Source organism: Clytia hemisphaerica, unplaced genomic scaffold, assembly GCF_902728285.1.
Source record: "Clytia hemisphaerica strain Z4C2 unplaced genomic scaffold, Clytia hemisphaerica genome assembly, whole genome shotgun sequence".
Taxonomy (NCBI): domain Eukaryota; kingdom Metazoa; phylum Cnidaria; class Hydrozoa; order Leptothecata; family Clytiidae; genus Clytia; species Clytia hemisphaerica.
The window spans coordinates 430,067-449,234 of record NW_027103676.1 but is presented as its reverse complement, the minus strand read 5'-3'; the positions used below and the strand labels follow the sequence as shown (position 1 = coordinate 449,234).

General features: G+C 34.7%; 1 protein-coding gene and 1 long non-coding RNA gene across 5 annotated transcripts in view; one reads left to right on the top strand and one right to left on the bottom strand.

The window, feature by feature from the left end:
- LOC136803617 (VWFA and cache domain-containing protein 1-like) overlaps positions 1-19,168 on the bottom strand; it is a 39,644-nt gene that overhangs the window by 19,770 nt on the left and 706 nt on the right. For all 3 annotated transcript variants that reach the window (XM_067060338.1, XM_067060340.1, XM_067060339.1), the window contains exons 2-15: positions 14,247-14,429; positions 13,861-13,929; positions 12,748-12,921; positions 11,497-11,765; positions 10,762-10,906; positions 10,024-10,159; positions 9,722-9,796; positions 8,829-8,957; positions 7,865-7,932; positions 7,081-7,237; positions 6,624-6,782; positions 5,766-5,892; positions 5,187-5,292; positions 198-372 (exon numbers count right to left, since the gene is read on the bottom strand). In XM_067060338.1, the coding sequence (XP_066916439.1) occupies positions 198-372; positions 5,187-5,292; positions 5,766-5,892; positions 6,624-6,782; positions 7,081-7,237; positions 7,865-7,932; positions 8,829-8,957; positions 9,722-9,796; positions 10,024-10,159; positions 10,762-10,906; positions 11,497-11,765; positions 12,748-12,921; positions 13,861-13,929; positions 14,247-14,417 (1,960 nt within the window). In that variant the 5' untranslated portion in view covers positions 14,418-14,429. The remainder of the gene's footprint in view (positions 1-197; positions 373-5,186; positions 5,293-5,765; positions 5,893-6,623; positions 6,783-7,080; positions 7,238-7,864; positions 7,933-8,828; positions 8,958-9,721; positions 9,797-10,023; positions 10,160-10,761; positions 10,907-11,496; positions 11,766-12,747; positions 12,922-13,860; positions 13,930-14,246; positions 14,430-19,168) is intronic.
- Positions 16,050-17,944, top strand: LOC136803651 (uncharacterized). Of its 2 annotated transcripts, none has more exons than XR_010846177.1 (3): positions 16,050-16,083; positions 16,794-16,868; positions 17,773-17,944. It is a non-coding gene; the product is annotated as an uncharacterized lncRNA (long non-coding RNA). The 2 variants fall into 2 exon arrangements; XR_010846176.1 differs by lacking the exon at positions 16,050-16,083 and adding an exon at positions 16,319-16,364.

Genomic DNA, 19,168 nt, shown 5'->3' with positions numbered 1-19,168 from the left:
GTCCAGAGATGAAAAGGCGAAATATGTCGTTCTGGCTGGCTCTCTTGCGAAAAGTATAATAATCAGAAAAGAGTCAGAGCCATATTTTTTGGCTATTTCTTAGCCACCTTTTTACCTTACTTTCATTTTCTTAGTTTTTAAAGTTTGTAAGGATAGGATGTGTTTTGTTGGCATGAATTTCTTAAGTTATATGTTACCTTTGACTGCGACTTGTGTTCCACTGTATTTGCAAAGATGACCATCGTAATCTGTGGAATTCCAAAGATCGATTCGATGATAATTTTCTGCTCCTCCTTGATCGGTAATTTTGAGTTTAGAATCATAAAATCCTGAAGAAGTGACAATTGCTAAAACGAAATCAGACTTTGGCACCTAAAGAAAAAGATGAAATATATGAATAGTGTAAAAATTAAAGATTTGTTTTTAAATAAGAGTGATATCGTTTGCTTACTCATCAATTTTAATCTACAAGCTTTTTGATATTGAATTGATACGGATGTGTAGCAAGATATATGGAAGCCGGGAAAGGTCATCTGGCGATTTCTTTCAAACTGTCGAGATTTCTTTCAAACTTTCGAGATTTCATTCAAACTGTCGAGCTTCCAAAAAGTGTCGAGATTTTTTTCAAGTTGTCGAGATTTCTTTTAAAATGTCGAGATTTCTTTCAAGTTGTCGAGAATTCTTTCAAACTGTCGAGCTTCCAAAAAAGCGTCGTACATTACAGTGGGGGAATCACCCTATTATTATCCACTTGTGAAAAGTCCACGTGCCAAGCTTTTCTTTAACGATGTTTTGCCATAATGTGGCAATGAAATTAGGGACATCTTTTGTGGCAATTGTGGCACACAAAAGCGGAACATTATCGTCAACACTCTTGAAACAGAAAGAGATATAATTGAGTACTATTTCAGAAGGGGCTTTCAATACGAATCAATTTCTTATTGTTTTTGGCTCATAACCATGCGTTGAATATAAGTCTAAGCACATTGAAAACAAGATTGAGAGATTATGGGCTAAGTAAAGCTGGTGGTGAAGCCAGCGACGATCAACTTCGGCAAATCATAAGTAATGAGATTGAAGGGCCAGGTTCCCAAATTGGTTATCGAGGAATGTGGAATAAATTACGGACTACGTATGGGATAACAACTCCTAGAGACACTGTAATGACACTCTTAAGAGAGATCGATCCTGAGGGCACCGTAACGAGGAAGGCTAGAAAGTTAAGAAGGCGTGTTTATCAATCTGATGGCCCTAATGACGCGTGGCATATAGATGGCTACGACAAGTTGAAACCCTACGGACTTCCCATTCATGGTTGTGTGGATGGTTTTTCCAGAAAGATCATATGGCTCAAAGTTTGCAAGTCAAATAACAACCCTAATTATATGACTGATTTTATTTAGGTTGCGCGCTCTTATCCTACGGCGGGGTATTATTTTGTAATACCCCGCTTTTGATTTGTAATACCCCGCTTCCGCCAAAAAATTTCTGATAATACGCCCTCTTTTTCGCCGTCCCGCCACAAACAAAACGCAGTTTACAAATACGGAAACAACAAAACTGTTGAGCCATTCAGGAGAAATTAAGATTATTTACTTTATTTTTAGAAGTAATATTTTTGATCAAAACCATTTTCTCCTAACATAATTTCACGCGCCAAGTAGTGTTCGAATTTCCAAAACATTCGATTATTTTTGACAACATTCGATTTTTTTAAAAACAAACACAAATCTTTTGAAGATAGCCGTTCGACCAAAATCAAAGGAGGAAAAAGCTATAAGCAAAAAGCTCGTATCCAAAAATTTTAAAAATGTCAAAAAATGAAGGTCTTCAAATCTCTCCAAAACCTATTTTTATGGGAAGCTACGGTATTTTGCAGCAAAAAGCAAAAAAAAATAGAGCTTAACCTCGCTTTAGAAATTTTTTATCGCATTTTTTAGGTTTTTGTAAAATCGCAGGCCAAAAATAGGAGAAAAAATCATCAAGTTTTGCATTTTCTTCTCATTGACTTCATTTTTAACCCCTACTTTTAACCATTTTTGAAATCTACATAAAATTTCCAACAATTTGATATATAACATGCATATGTTCCCAAAAAATCAACATAGGCTAAATCTGAGCCTGCTGCTACGGTACTGAAAAAACTGCTTTGGAATGATGTACTTATTACAGGGTTTTTTTCTCATGTATAGATTCAAAAAACTAACCAAAAGGCCTCTTTTGCAAGCTGAGTCAACTTTCTATAGGACTTGGACTGGTTAATCTATGATTTGAGGCTTTCAAATCCATTTTTTCACTGACTAGTACTAGGTCAGAGTTTTTGTCACGCCGTGACGGAAAATTTTCAATAGCCTGTAAAAATCTATGAGAGTGGAATCAGGTCTTAATTTTCTCCATGAAACATCAACCATATAGTGTTAATCAGAAACCTAAAATAGAAATTCAAAAATCAACCCACAAGATTTTCTGTAGCCCTTTTTAGTTTTTGTCACGCCGTGACGGAAAATTTGGGCCTATGTCAAAATTCCCCTATCTTTTCGTCAATTGTACTTGAATTGAGATTTCTTTGCTTGAAAATTCTTCAAATAGGTAGAGTATATCAGAATATGCAAAAAATGGAGTCAAAAATGCAGAATTACAATGAACTAGAGGTCCTGCAAGGTGGATTTTCTCATTTTTGATCAAAATGTTTCGTAGGCTAATTTTGGAAAAACCCGTTTTTTTTTAGGATTTAGCCCATGTTTTAACTTTCTAAGTTTATTTTTCTCATTCTAGTATGTATTTCTGACAACTTTACATTAAAATTATAATATTTCTTACAAATTCAGGAAAATAATTACATATTTCTCATTTATGATTTTTAGCGTTTCATCACTTTTTTGGCCAAAAATGGGTCATTTTTAGGCCGAAATCCAAAAAAACCGGAATATTAACTTGAAAATAACCCTATCATGTTATATATCAGTGGAAGCGGAATTTTGAGTAGATTTTGAATATCCAAGTTTCATGTCCTGAAAAAGAACTCAACTCAAATTATTATGCTTTAACAGCTAAAAATAGACATGGGTACGAGCTTTTTGCTTATGGCTAAAAGTATAAGAAAAATGTATAAAGATGACAACAAATTCGAGCTGTTGGATGATGATGTTATTCTTTTATTATGGCAAAATTCTAAAAACAAAAACAAGAACATTTGGATAAATGCATTTCGGAAATGGGCAAAGTCTCGTGGACTTGAGGAGAACGGGAGAACATATCCGAATGAATACGAACCATATAATTTGAACACTTCATTTGTAACCATTTTATTTTTTATGTTTTATGTGGAGATACCCGAAGAAAGAGTATGGCACTGATTACGAACCTGACTCGCGGATAATAATGCAGGCATCTTTGCAAAGGAGCCGAGAATACAATTTTTATGAAGAATCTTCTTACCGATAATATTGTTTGAAAGTTTGGATAATGGATTATTAGTTTTGTTGTTTGACATTATATTTTTGATATATTTATCTGCAACAATTTGAAAGTGATATGGGATGGAATGATTTGTGTTTTGAAGCAATATACATCATATTTCTACAATACATCATAAATTTTTTGTCTTAATTCTGGAATCCCCATTTCGGATAGCTCTTTAAGAACGATAAAATCAGTCATATAATTATATAATCATATAATTTGTGAAATTAGGATTAATACCCCTCGTATCATTTTGAAATACTTTGAAATAGCCCTCACTTCGTTCGTGCTATTTCAAAGTATTTCAAAATGAAACTCGGGGTATTAATCCCTAATTTCCCTCAATGTCATATCATTACTATTACAAATATCCCGGCTAACTTTTTCATTAACGCAATTAAAGAATTTCAAAGTGCTACTTCCAAGGGTTGTACAAACCGATTGTGGTACTGAAAATGGTGTCGTGGCCCGGCGGGGGGGGGAGTACTTAGGCAAAAATGGATGATGGGTATGTGCGGACGGTAAGGGTCGGTTTTTTCACATTTCAAAGTCTCTCTAAGGGTCGGAAAAATCAGAAAGTTTTAAATTAGTCTCTCTAAGGGTCGGAAAATTCAAGATTTTTAGGAAATTTTTTGATTTCCAGAGAAAAAAATTGTAATAAAGTCTCTCTAAGGCTAAGGGTATGACTTTTTTCAAAAATTGAAAAAAAAAATTCAAAAAGTCTCTCTAAGGGTCACCTTTTCAGCAAAACTCAGTCTCTCTAAGGGTCGGTTTTCGGAGGTCCCGTCCGCACATACCCCTCATTCGCCTACCCTAGTACCCCCCCCCGGGTGTTGTGGCTATAATCCAGTTCCACATTGATAACGATATCAATGCTCACCGTTATGGTAAATCTGTAAACAACCAGAGAATTGAAAATTGGTGGTCGCATCAACGTCGCGGTTACACAAATTGGATTATCAATTACTTCAAAGAAAGATAATAAAGCAATTATCTTCGGAGTAGTTTACAGTTAACTCCGATTGGTGCTTCCTATTTTTCTTTCCCGCGTGTGTGAGGTGATACCCATGTCCTGCGTTTAGTTTATGTTCCCGCGGTTTTGATGAGGGAATCTCTACCTTTTTTCTGGAAAAAAATGAAATCGCGATTCTTTTGGGAACGCGACACTTATTGGAAAGAAATCTCGACAGTTTGAAAGAAATCTCGACAATTTGAAAGAAATCTCGACAGTTTGAAAGAAATCGCCAAATGACCCTTCCCGGCTTCCATAAAGATAAGTCAGAAATAGGAAAAGAAAAACATGTTTTTGCTTATATCAGCACAATATAACAATAGGCAGACACTGTCCTGATATCAATCATGTGTCTGATATGAAACGGAAACACTTATGTAAAAAGGGCTACTTAGACTACACAATATATTGACGAACAATATTTGACAATATGGTTTTCGGTCCGTAATGTATGGAGTAAACAACAGGTACTCTATTATAAAAATAAATTTTCTTGTTGGAATATTGCAAATTGATTTGACAATATATTGCGGTCACCTTATCAATATATTGCTGGCACCCAGCAATATATCGTCAATATATTGCCAATAGATTGCCTGGCAATATATTGTGTAGTATATGTAGCCCTTTAAAGCCCCTCTCCCAAAAAGAATTGTTGAAACTTTTGATGTTTGTAACGGAATCATTTTTAAAGAAAAGTAAATAAACTAACCGCTCTCCATGTATATGTCAAAGTCGTGTTATGAGAAGATGCACCAAATGGTCCTCTACCTTTCGGCGCTATTACTTGAAGCAATATCTTTGTGCCAGAGTTTCCACTGGAAAAAACATAATAGACAGAGTGAGAAACAATTTATCTGTGATAGTAATATGAAGCAGTATTTAGTAAGGATTGAGATGTTCAACCAAACCCAAGAAACTCACATATAGGTAAAAAGAAGTGATAAGGGCTACATACACTACACAATATATTGTCAGACAATATATTGATAATATATTGCTGAATGCCGGCAATATATTGAAAAGGTTCCACAATATATTATCAGATGGATTTGCAATATTCCAACAATATAGGAGGATTCTTTACAGAAAGAAAAATCCTTTTTATATTAAAGTACTTGCTATTTACTTAGTAAATTACGGTCCACAAACCATATTGTCAGATATTGTTCATCAATATATTCATATATTGTGTAGTGTATGTAGCCCTATACAAATTGTGACAAAAGATTATTGTTTAAGTTTTGAAATTAAAAAGTGGGTCTGTGATTTGATTCTAAAATTATATTACCTTATCATGTCATCGTAGACTTCATCTTTGAAACTTTGTGAAGATTCGATTTGTAAAATACTAACTGTCCGAGAAAGTTCATCTGATCCAAGTGGTTGTCCGAATTTCGGATGAATGAAGGTTTGACCTGTGATAAAGATATAAATGACAAACCTTTTGTTATGACGAAAAATAAAAAATAGCCTGTAACAAACTTTTCTTCTTTAAAAGTTTACTTTCAAAATAACACCAGCTAAAGTTAGAAAGGAGCTCACTCAAAACAATATTTTGTATAATTCTTTTCAGAATATGAAAGTGACATCGTAGTAGGCGTAGTGGTGGTCCTTGCCTTCGTACAAGGTCCGAGTTCGATTTCCACTGTGATACTACGGTTCACTTGGCAAGTAAACGTACTTCCGACCGGATATGCCGGATATTTTGGCGTGTACTGACACTCATCCCTTTCTACGACCGTGACGAGCGCTATGCTCTCCTGCGTAGTTTGCCTGTTATCAGCATGCAGCATGATACCTGTACCGAGTTTATGTATATGTGTTTTTCTGCGACGGAGACGATAAATCAGCACTTTTACCGTCCTCGATATTACGGGTCATTCCAAATCGTTTCAGTCACTCTACCGTCCTCAAAAGTGCAAACACATAAACTCGGTTATGTATCGCGTGAACACAGAATCAGTAGTTTCTGTCCCCGATGGGGAGGACTCAAAACATCTGATGATATAAAATCTGTCTGTTGAAGCTTTATCGAAAAAGTATCCCACCTGGCACACAACGTCATCTCAACGTTCATCTAACGTTCATAGTGTCAAATAACGTTAGATGAACGTCGAAATAACGTTGTGTGACTGGGACGGCTCACCGTTTTTCTTGATAAGGAACCAATAAGAATTTTCCGTTTGACTCCATTCTTCACGAATAAATTCATTGGTCAAAAAGGAAAGACAAACGGCTCCTTTCATTGGATTTTGTGAAGATGAACTTTTATCCACCACTGCTTTACATGCGTCGATCGTTGTGCCTAAGATTGAAATGAGTAAAAATATTAATCAATTAAGAATAGGAAGCGAAAGTTAACTAGCAGTACACGTTCTTTTATGAGAACATTTTTGGAGCCTTCGGATGTTCTTAGTCTTTTGAGTTTTAAGTCTAAAAAAAGGGTATATTTCTATGCAATCCCCTAAGAAAATCGGGTGCTTTATGGCCTACGAAATATCAAAATGTTCTTAAATTCTTAATAATTTTTCTATCGAAGCCTTATTATATAGTTTTTTCTCAAGTAACGTGTACGGGTTTTATATAATATATTTTGCGAATACCTCTACCAAAGCGATCTGAGATAGGCATGATGTAATGAACTTTGTCGTTGAAGTCGTTGAAATTCTTGGCGGAGGATAAAATGGCAGATATCTTGGAATTGATGGTGAAATGGTTATTATCCTTTCCAAGTTCAAACTCCATAAAGTTGTCACGACCCTAGAAAAATGAAATTGGTAAACAATTGCATCACTTTTAACGTTTAGTTTTTAATAGCATCAAGCGACCAGCAAAATATTTGCAAAATAATTCTTCAGACTTTAGAGGCAGGAATAAAAAGATCAAAACTGTAACATATTTCCACAAGACAAATGTTATAAAAAGTTGTTTGGTACCCTCACAATCGAAAAAAGCCCCACTGTAAGCTGCCCCTTCGGAACTTTGTTTGTCAACGAATTTCTCCAAAATCACAGGAAGTCCTTCATCTGTGATCGACCAAAGATATTGGTCTTGGACCTTCGTTTGGTTTTCTTACTAAAAAATATTTTTGGAAATGTGTAGATACCCCCTGGAAAATGGCAAGATTTACTAAATTCTTTTCATAATTCAATAAACTAAAACCAGTCTTTTACCCCCTGGAAATTTTAGAATAGTCTTTTACGCTCTGGAAAGATGAAAAAATACTCCTTTAGACTCCCCCCTGAAAATACCCCTCGGGTTACCCCCTGGAAATGTTCGTCCACCCCCCAGTATGGATATAAAAGTGCACGAGGCTTCATCATATGAATCTTTGCTACATACGTGTACCACTCATTCATCTGTAATGACCAAACAAATGTATCTTACCTTAACATTGCATCCAACACCTTTAAGGTTCTTGTTATTGTTATACGTTGTTGTACCCCAATCGCCATCTGAAATCATTGTCAAAAGTTATCAAAAGGGAAAAATAATTCAAGTGCATGACTACATCTAATAATTATAAAATTTTTCCTTAAAATTCCTTGGTCAGGATGTTTTTTTTTTATAAGAACATCCATTTTTTAAGCCTTGAGATGTTCTTAACTTTTTGAGTTTCAAGCCTAAAAATGTTCTTAACTTGTTCTTAACATCTTGGTCGTCGAAGCCTAATGTTCTTACAAAAAAAAATTCCTTGGTTTAACTGATTATAATTAAGATTCTTCTATTTTTCTTCAGCGTCCGTAAAATAAAAGGTTGAGCCTCCCAATACTTGGATGTCATGATGATCAGAAACTAAGCAACTACTAATGAAACGAGTCAAGTGTATATTGAGAAACCCAGAAAAAAGAGTAGCACCCTCCCCTTCCTTCAGATAGATAGCTAAAGAACACCCCCTTCTCAAAGACCCGGTGAGATTTTTTTCAGCCAGTGGGGGTAAAAATAACGGACCAAAACTCAATGGGGATTGATATTCCTATTTTGTTCATGACTGGGGATTTGAATTCCATTGTTTTTGAGCAAGAAAATTCAATCGGGATGGAAAAAATAATTTGCAGTGAAGATTGGCTGATCTGATTATTTTCATCGGGGACAAAAATTAGAGTAAAATTTTCCAGCAGGAACGATATTTTTGCCAATTCTTCCAGTGGGAAGGGTTCCCAGTGGGTGTTAAAGAAAAGTTAGCCTGCGAAGCTCCCTCGGCTACGGTCGAAAACATATTTTCTACATGTCTGACCATGACTCAGCATGTAATGGATGCATCATTAGTGCTTTTCTCAGTAAGAACTCTAACGAAGCTCGTTTAGTTGGCTCAAAAAAAAGCTTCTAATGACTTCACAATAAAATTTACCTTTATAGAGTAATAACAGCGAAAAGGATAAATCGCATCCGAAATCCTCTCTCCCTTCTTCGAAAACTGTTTGAACTTCTGACCAACTGTCAATGTAATAACCGCTTGTGACAAAGATGAAATGTTTCTCTATGGATATGATAAGAAAAGCTTTACAGGAACAAGGACGGCGAGGTAGAATATCACATCAGAAGGGCAGTAGTTTAGCCAAGAGGGGCGCAAAGTTTTTGTAGGAGAGCAGATTTTTATTCCATTATAATTATCTTTTAATGTTATGAATAGATAATTGCAGTGTCATAAAAATCTGCTCTCCTACACAAGTTTTGCGCCCCTCTTGGCTACGCTACTGGAAGGGTTTTATAAAGTCTGTTAGTTTTTGGGTGACGGAGTAGAGTTTTAACTCTGAATTTTAATATGACAGTTAAGAAATTGGGTTGGATCTGCGGATCCAAAAGCTCAAAGATGTTCCGAAAGGGCTGATAATAAAGCCTGGAAGCTACTAAACATTCCGAATCGAAATATTTAATGGTACAAAGTGGAAGTACTGAAGACTATCGATATAATTTTTACGTTGATTGTAAGTCGTCTTGTGGGTCAAGATGAACATTTTACAAGAATTTTTGTCATTGGATTGGTCGTTAACTATTCAAACCAAAACTTTTATTATATTTTTTTAAAGAACGCGTCATCTCTATTGTTTTGAATAACCAATTATGTGAGCATCTTATAAAAACTTCAATACAAATGCATCTTGTTGCAACACGGGACAGTTTGAGCAAAGTTTTTGTTCATCAAAAATTATTTTTTTGTGGCAAGAAGAAAAGTCACTTTCACTAAAGCATTATTGTTTCGAAGGAAAGTATTAATTTCTTGATTGTATTAGCTTCTTTTACCAGTTTGATTGCTGTGTTCATTCTTGAGAGCAGTAAAAGATTCGCGGAAAATCTTGGAATAGCTTGCTGCATCTCCTATAGGAAAAGAAAATGATAACTTTCCAGAGTAACATGGATTAATTGAATGCAGAATCAATTTGAAAAATGTAGTTAGTTAGTCTTTTCTTGAGTTTTATCTAACAAACAAACGGTTCCCAAGTTATTATTTTGGTTAAAAGACCTTCCGCTAAAATGCGAATACTTACAACCACCCGACTATGTCATATCCACCGCCCAATATCCACCCATAAGTCAACCTTTACCTTTTGGTTGTTTAGTTTCAATTTCTTTGAGAATTTTATCTTTAAGATAAGGAGTAGCTTTTGATGAAATTTTCAAACAATCTGCTTTATTGTCCCCTGGTACCAAATTATCCTCATGATAAAATTTCACTGAAATCTATAAGGATGAAAAATTTTAGGTTCAATCTTAAAATCCAGTATTACCATACTCAAATGTTCAGTGTTCTGGAAAAACGGAAAAGAATCCTAATAAATTATTTCAGCTTTCAACTTTCGGACTGACAGGAATGAGGAAAAGCTCCAAATTTGGAGTATACAAGATACATAGATTAAATCCTGAACCATAATACATGTTTTTTTTTAAGAAAAAAGTATGTAAAGAAAATGATGCTTCGATGCAAAAAAATCCAAGATTTCAGAACATTTTAAGAACATTTCAAAGATTTAGCTTAGAAACTACAGTAAAATACTTTCAAAATGCTGTAAATAAGAACATCTCAAAAATATTTCCAGGCTCTAAAAACTTATAAAAAAGGTGTATTCAAAGCTACCTTATTACACGAATATAACTAGTCATTTTATTAACACGAATTGAAAAATTTCGTATTAATAAAAACCCCCTTGATTAAAACCAGCCGATGTTTCCTTGAAAAAGTTTATTTCAGATCGTCCAAATTTCAATACTTACCTAGTATTCGTGTAATGAGGTACTTTGAAAAATTGAAAAATCCCTGACATTAAATAAATAATGTATCATACCATATCTTTGGAAGTAACCAGTTTAAGCAATGTCGTTGCAACTTTCCTCATGATGGCAATGGTGTTTTGAATTTTCTCTGAGTAATCGAGAACAATCAAAAAATGTCTACCTTTGTTACCTGCTAAAGTTTCTGCCAATCGCGAACTGTATGAAGAAAATGATTTGAAAAAAAAATGTACCGATTCTTTTACCGAGCTTTGTCTGAGCGACTTCGAAGATATCCCAAAGATCTTCTTTATTCATCTAAGAGTTTTTAAAGCGTCTTTAAATCCGTGTTTTTCGAAATCTGAGCCTTTATTTTTACTATAGTTGAGTTTTCATAATAAATCGAACCTCTATAATTCAAATGTCTCTTTAACTCGAACAAGAAAGTAAGGCTGCGATCGCAGTCGTAGGCGATCCAAAGGCTCCTCTTTCGATAGCTATCTACCCGAAGGTAGGGGAGGGTGCCACTCTTTCTCCCTGGGTTACTCCACTTACCCTCGCTCCTTCTCTTAATTACTGAGCATCAAGCAGAGAAACATCAAGTACCATTTTGGAAATCTTTGGTATGACCCCGCTAGAGGTTGAACCCACAACTTTGCGTACCGTAGCAGGATGCTCTACCACTGCACCACTTCGCTTGAACAAACTTGTGTTCTCTGGCGAGTGTTTGAGTTATAGAGACTTCACTATACCATTACAAAAACACGTTGTATGGCTTAAAATTGAGTTGAAAAAAAAGATTATCAAACCTGAATCTGGGATCCCTTTGTGCGCATGTGCATTCCATTGGTGAAGGATCTTGATAAGCAGGATAAGTGAACGAATAACCATCTAAAGAGTCGTATTGGATGTTCCTTGCTTCGCCTTTCGCTTCTTTTTCATAGATGCTTCGGGTAGAATCCAAAATCTTCTTTTTGTTTAGCAAATGAACCTTTTCAGAACTTTTTGGTCTTCCAAGAGTTGGACAAATATCAGAGTTGCTTGTTGGTGTCTGCTCACAAATATGATCCATCGAAATCTTTAAGTAAAATAAACGGTTAAAGCGATGTTTTTGTCAGATGGAACTTGAAAATACACAACGAATAAGCCTTGCTTCTCCAAATTTTTCAAAAATTGCAAATTTTTGAGAGTGTTTTTATATACTTCAGTGAGACGGAAGAGCTAAAGATCTAAAGAGCTAAAGTAATACCGGGTGCGCCACAAAAAAGTTTCCCTCTTTGAAAATAATTTTCTCGAAATCTAAAAATCTTAAAAGAACCATTCCTATTTCATTGGAAAGAAGAAAGATAGACTTAAATTTTGATGGGTCATTTATTAATTTCGATTCATTAGATTAAAAGTTATGCTCATATTGAATAAAAAAGTTACTTTCAGAAAGTGCTCGAAACCGTTAAAAACTCATCAAAATTTTTAGATTTCGATAAAATCAGTTTTAAAGAGAGAATTTTTTTTGTGGCGCACCCGGTATCTTTATATACTTCATTGAGACTAAAAAAATAGATATCGCATATTTTTTGGAGTTTGACACGCACCATCAGCCAAATGTACAAGCAAGGGGGGGTTCATGGTTGGCGGAGGAGCGGAATCGGCCCTTTTTTCGGACGGAGTGGCGGAATTTGGCGAAAATTTAGACGGAATTACGGAAATTGGGTTCTCTGACGGAGACGGAAAATTAGACAATTTTAGTGCGGAAAAACGTAATTTAGCAAAAAAATTTGCGCAATTTCGGAATTGGTAAAAGATATTCAAAATTTGCGGAATTTTCGACAAAAATATTGAATTTCAAAGGAATTTTCGGTGACGGAATTTTGGTTCAATTTAAGACGGTTTGACGGAAATTGGAGAAAAAAAGGGCGGATTTACGGAATCGGGTACCCCCTGAACCCCCCCCCCAAGCAATGGTTTCTTTTTCCTAAAGCATTGTACACGGACCAGGAACTCAAAGATTCTAGCTTAAAAGAAGGTAGGAACTATTGTGTAATTTATGATTTATAGCTTACTTTTTCTCCGAAAATCGAATTGAATTCTAGGTTAGATTCATCAAATTGACAGCAACTTTCAATAGATCTTTGTTCACCAACGTTATTCGTCTTATAGTCTTCCAAAATATAAGTCGCCATGTGGTTCAATACGTTTTCAGCTATTTCTGTTTTTCGTTCAAAATCTCTGACAAACTGTATAGAACAAATAGTGACATGTGCAATATACAGCAGAGTCTCCATAACTCGATCTTCTATAACTGCTGGAATAATTCCTTAACTAGAACAAATTTCTTGGTCCCTTTTACATAACAAATTATAGACAAGTCTCTTTAACTTGAATTTTCCACAACTCAAACGAATTTCAATTAGCTTTTCGTACTCGAGTTAAGGAGACTCAACTGTACTGTAAAGAAATCATCAATGAAAAGAAACCATTACACACCCCTGTTTCTATCATCCCCTGTATATTTTACACTCAACAGTGATAAAAATTCCCACCAAATTCTAGTCTCGATTTCCAGACCACTATTCTTTTAACACAAAACGTAGGAGCAATCCTGCCTCAAAGTCAAAAAGAAGAAAAAAAGCCGTACGGGAAGTTGGAATAGTAATACTAATTCAAACACTCGAAAAGTAAATAAGCTTCTAGGTAGGTTTTTTCTACTACTGTAAAAGAAGCTTTTGAGTGAAACTGAAGTTAATTAGTCGTCTAGCTCTAGACTAACCAAATTCCAATGGGTGATACAATATTGATACTTTTTAGCTGAAAAAACAGTGAAGATAGTTTTGGAGGTTAATTTTCCCATCTTACTTTCAAGGGTGAAGTTTTTATTGAATAGCTCAAAGATAGTATGGTATTTTTTTCCACCCGTGATAACACAGGGTCTGTCGCCTGCATGGAGATGTCATCATTTGATAAGACTATCCAGCTGACACACAACGTTGTTTCAAACGTTTATCTAACGTTATATGGACGTTGTGAACGTTAAATAAACATTGAAAAAACGTTGCGTGCCAGCTGGGTAGAAATAAACACTTTCTTTCATAAAAAATGAGCGTTGAGCTTCTACAGTAGTACTGCAGGGTTAAACATACTCTAAAATTCGTTCGTTTAAAAACAAATTGACTTACATTTTTTAACTTTGAATGTGCATCAAATTGAATTGTGTTCTTCTCCTGAGACATTTGGTTAAATTGATCCTGAAAATAAGAACAGATATGTCACCAGTTTGGATCAATCGATGAATGCTACTAAATTGATACCATATATACGTTTTTTATATAAGAACAAACTATATCAGAGCATAAGGCCTCAATAGACAGAATATTGAGAACAAGTTAAGAACACTTTAAGGCTTTATGGACTCTAAAACACCGAATTTCTTAAGAAAATGGACAAAAATACTCACAAGATGGTGAAAATAAAAACATGTCAAGAAGATTTTTAGTTTTTAAGCTTAAGTTCTTAGTGTTCTTATAAAAAACTTGTATTCACAATCATAAATTAATTGAGATACCTGCAGAGTTTGATAGCCAAGATTCAATTTGACGAGTTTTGTCAATTCTTGTTGAAAATTTTTGGAACCATCTTTCAATCGATTTAATAAAACATCTTCACCATTTACGTTTGGCCAATGAAATAAAGATAACACGATGATGACGTAATAAATGACGCAATGATTCCTCATGATGCCAATACTCTATAAAATTCAACATTTATTTGAAAGAAAAAACCAAGTAACCCCCTGATATCTCTCCAAAGATTGTGATTCTGAAAAACCTGACTTATAAACAAAAATCTATTTTCCATTACCTTTGTGACACGGTTCGCACGATTACACTTTTAAGCTAGACTGTGGACAAATGTGGACAAAGTAACGAATTTAATAAAAAATAGGGACCAGTTTATTAAACGCGCATAGTGCATTGTTTGCTTCAGAAAAACTGAGAAGATGAAATTGTCAAGTCTTCAACACCTACTGCGTCTATTGTTTTATAATCACCATAAAAGATCCATATTTTAACATGATCGCTCTCTAATTCGACGTTCTACTATTCGATTGGCTCCCTTATTCGATGAAATTTAAAGTCCCCGTCAACAAGAAACTCTCATAAACGACGCTCCCTTACTCGATAAGCTCCCTTATTCGATGAAAATCCTATTCGATGGAATTTTTGACCGGGGTAATATGAATAGTGCAAGATTTGGCTGTGGTTAGACTATAACTTTACAAACTTTGACCGGATTTGAAATATTCAAGTAATTTTGACCGGGTTACTCATTTTTTCACCGGGTCTTGAAATTAGATTATCTTTTGCAATTTGTTCTAGAACCACCGTGGCGGATCTGACCGGGTCACTGACACAGGGGTGTTTTAAGCACGAAGAAAAAGAAAAAGTCATACTGGGTTTTTCGTGGTTAGACGTACTTTAACTCCACGAAAGTTCTTTGAAACACGTCGGAAAAGATACATGAAATTTCTGATATAACAAGATTTTGGGATAAAACCAAAACCTGGGTCAATTTTGGCATTTGTTGTAGGTCAAGATATCGGTTTCTTTTGATTTTTTCTTATCTTTTATCATTAAACCCTGCACGTTTACCCCGAGAATGTAGGTGAATTTTGAATCATACCTGAAAGATGTAAATTTGCATTTCAAAAAACACTGAATGTTTTTAACGAAATTTTGAACTTCCAAAATCCTTTCCTAGGATTTTGATCGATATACTTATTTTTTTGGTCCCTGAAGTTGACTCCCATTTTCGTTATAACCCCCGGAATGTAGGTTCGGTTCTATGACTTTTAATCTAGTAATAGTAAAATGCTGATATTTTTTCGATTGGATTAATTATATAACAGCAAATTTTAGAAATATTTTGTGCCAAAACAATATTCTAAAGAGCATTTTGTTATTCTGAATTTTTTTTTTGTATTTGAACCCCCCCCCCCCATAATGTAGGGGAAAAGATTCGGTTGTTGAGAGCGGAATTTCAGTATTCAAAGAAGATTATTGTTCTCTAAGTGAAATTCGTGCATATTAAAAAACAGCGTTCTCATAAACTCATAAGAAACCTTCACTTTTTTCAGGATTAAACTAATGCAATTGCTTCAAATCTGAAAAAAACCGTAAATCGAGACAGGTCTTTGAAAGCAGAAAGAAAACCGCTTTTGGCGGATCCTCTATAAATTTCTTGTAAATTTAGGTCAATAGCTCGAAACAATGTTTGCCACATTGGGGGTGGAGATTTTTTTCTAAGTAATTTGGTTGGAACTTTGCATATGAAAAAGATTTCAAAATAATTTCATCAAGAATTTCCACGATCATTAGAGACAAGCACTTCCTAATATACAGGTAAAGAATTATTTCCTTTTTTCGAATTTTCCCCGTTTATGGAAAAAGCCAGTCGTGATAAAACCTGAGACTTCGAAAAAAGAATTCCTACTGTGAAAATGTTGTTCTGGTTTTACGGAGCCCTTAATTAGATTCATCCACAGCTTGCCCACCTGCCATCTTTTAAACGCTAATTGGATCGTTCAAAACCGACACAGAAAGCTTACTTGAGTCCCCCCTCGTTCTTTCTTTAAAAGATATCGGCCTGTGCTGAGAAGTTTTGATTACTCCTTTTCAGAAAGGTAAAATCATTGATAATTACTCTCTCATTACTTCCCTTCTCCAAAATAACCTTATTAAGGCTTTTCGATACAGTTTTGAATCTAACACAATGAATATATTTCTGAAGGGGTGAGATAACGGTTTGATTATTCCCTAGTAAACCCCGGTATCGTCAGTGGCCAATGGCATAAAATAAAGTGGATTGCTTTTAATATGGGTACTGATATTACAGAACTTTCAGGTTAGCAAGTAAAGTGAAGATCATGACTCAAGATACTAAGAATTCTCCAAACGGAATGAGGGGTTTGTAAATATTTCCAATAATAGGGATAAAGTCACAGGGTGTTTTTAACACCGGAGACGATTCGGGAGGCCTTACCCATCTAGTCCAAGACAAGTATATATCATTATGGAAATGATCTCTATCGATATCTACTTTTCCATTTTAGGGTTGATGGTACTCTCAGCAATGACGAAAAAAACAACATAATGAATAACATCGGAGAAAATAAATATATTCTTTGGTAAGTTGACCATCTTTCTCGTTTGATTGATAACAAAATTACAAAAAATCAGATCTGATTTGCGGAAGAGCAAAGAAAAGGTTGCAAAAACTAATAAATGAAGCTCTATAGCTATGGTAGGTCAAGTTCGTTAAATTGAGTAGTCTACCCCTAACACCCCTTTCTCAGTGACCCGGTGAGAGTTTTAAGCTAGTGTGGATAATTTGAAGGTGCTAAAGTTCCAAAAAGGGTAGAAGAACTTTTGTTGTTATGGATATAAGTTTTAGCTTAGCAGCTCATACATTCAGTGCACTGTCCAAAAATTTCAAAGTTTTTCTCGATTAGAGATGGGATTTCGGTGAAGAATTCTCACTAGGGGTGAAATTTAAGGGTATTTTTATCACAGGGACAGCAGTTGTTAAAAAGTTACTTTTTTGCCGATTTCTGTAGTGGGGAGGGGAGTCACCAGGTCTGCAAAGTCTCCTAATTTTAAATTCGAGAACAAGGAGGGAAAATTAAAGAGATCGTTATATTATGATAAAAAACCGACAGCATTCCCTCAACGGGAAGAAACATGAGGATAATGTTATCCGGGGAAAAAGTTTGTTGTTGAAAAATTCATTCACATCAAGAAATTTCGGGTATATTCACTTGCATTTGCTCGATCATTTTTTAAATTACCAAAGTCTGCAAAACTAACTTTTAGAATACCGTAGATGCACGGTTATACGTTTTAATCATTTAAAACAAAATCATTTAATATTGCATTTGAACCTTAGATTTGGCAAAATAGAGTTAAATTATGAAAAAATATTTTGGTCAGTGTAATTGAAGGCCGTGAAATGTTCTCTGGTAAAATTTACCTATGGATATATTTGTCAATTTTACATTTTTGTGATTCTTTTATTATTTTTTTCTACTTTAGATAACGAAGTGGCCCACCAAGACTTGCTTGAGCGAGTAGAAAGTGATCATGTGGGTGATTGTGGTGATTACTATGAGACTTAATATTGTAGTTAGTTTTTTATAAAATATTTAATTGTCATCGACATTTTTATCATAACCCTATTATTGAAAAAGAAGAATGAACTTGGAAGATAAAATCTTTTCGTTCTTGCTTGCAATAATACCTTCTACATCAAGACTTCAACTTCCCGTGTATTCCAAAAGGAATAAAACTCAAGTCTAGATCAAACATGAAACCAAAACTTGAACCAGAACAAAAATAACATCCAAATGTCAAGAGCAGCCACCGGCTAGAAAATATGAAATATCTGTTCTTGAGGTCCCTTTCTCCTGGAAAAAACGAACTGTTTTGTATTCTGGACTCTCCTAGAATATACCATCTGTTCTGGAGGAAAACGGGACTCCTGGAAAATGTATATCTGTTCTCTAGAAAGATTATGCTCCTGGAAAAATATAACAGCTATTCCCTAAGAAAGTTACAATGTTCCTAGAAAATTAGACTGTTTATTAATAAAGTTACGAAGTTCCCTTGGAAAAAAAATCTGGCATCTGGTTGTGTTTTTCACAATTTAGCTCCTGGATTTGTTGAGCAGATTGTCTGCTGGAAAATTACATGTGTTTCTCCGTAACATGTGCTCCTGGATTTTAAGAACAGATGTTTTTAAGGCGACTCCTGGATTTTAACTGGGTGTTTTAAGGCAAGTATATCCTAGATTTATCTCTAAAATTTACTCTCCTGGAAAAAAAGAACAGATATTTCAGAAAAATCCGCCGGCAGCTGCTCTTGAAATGTGCAATCGAAATTTCGGCAAAACCTAACGTTCGAGAAACACCAAAACTATAAGATATCTGTGATGTTAGAAAAAGGACAAATTAACACGTCAAAATAAGATACCCTCATACACGTTAAATCTATGTTAACATATATCATAGGATTGATGTCAAAATGAAACGTAAAATCGATGTCTAAAAGAAATGTTAAAATGATGTTCGAATGAAATGTTAAAATGATATTCAAGGGATATGTTAAAATGATGTTCGAATGAAGTGTTAAAACTATATTCTAACGAAATGTTTAAATTATGTTTGCAATTAACATTTAACAAACCTCTGGGATAAACATTGAAATGATATTTCAGAGTAACATCAAATTGACATCAAGAACAGACATAATAAAAATTTGCAAACTAGATGTGAATGTGATGTTAGGATATAACATTATTTCAATGTAAAATTAACATTATTTTGTTTACTGGGAACCAAGTAACCCCCTGATATCTCTCCAAAGATTGTGATTCTGAAAAACCTGACTTATAAACAAAAATCTATTTTCCATTACCTTTGTGACACGGTTC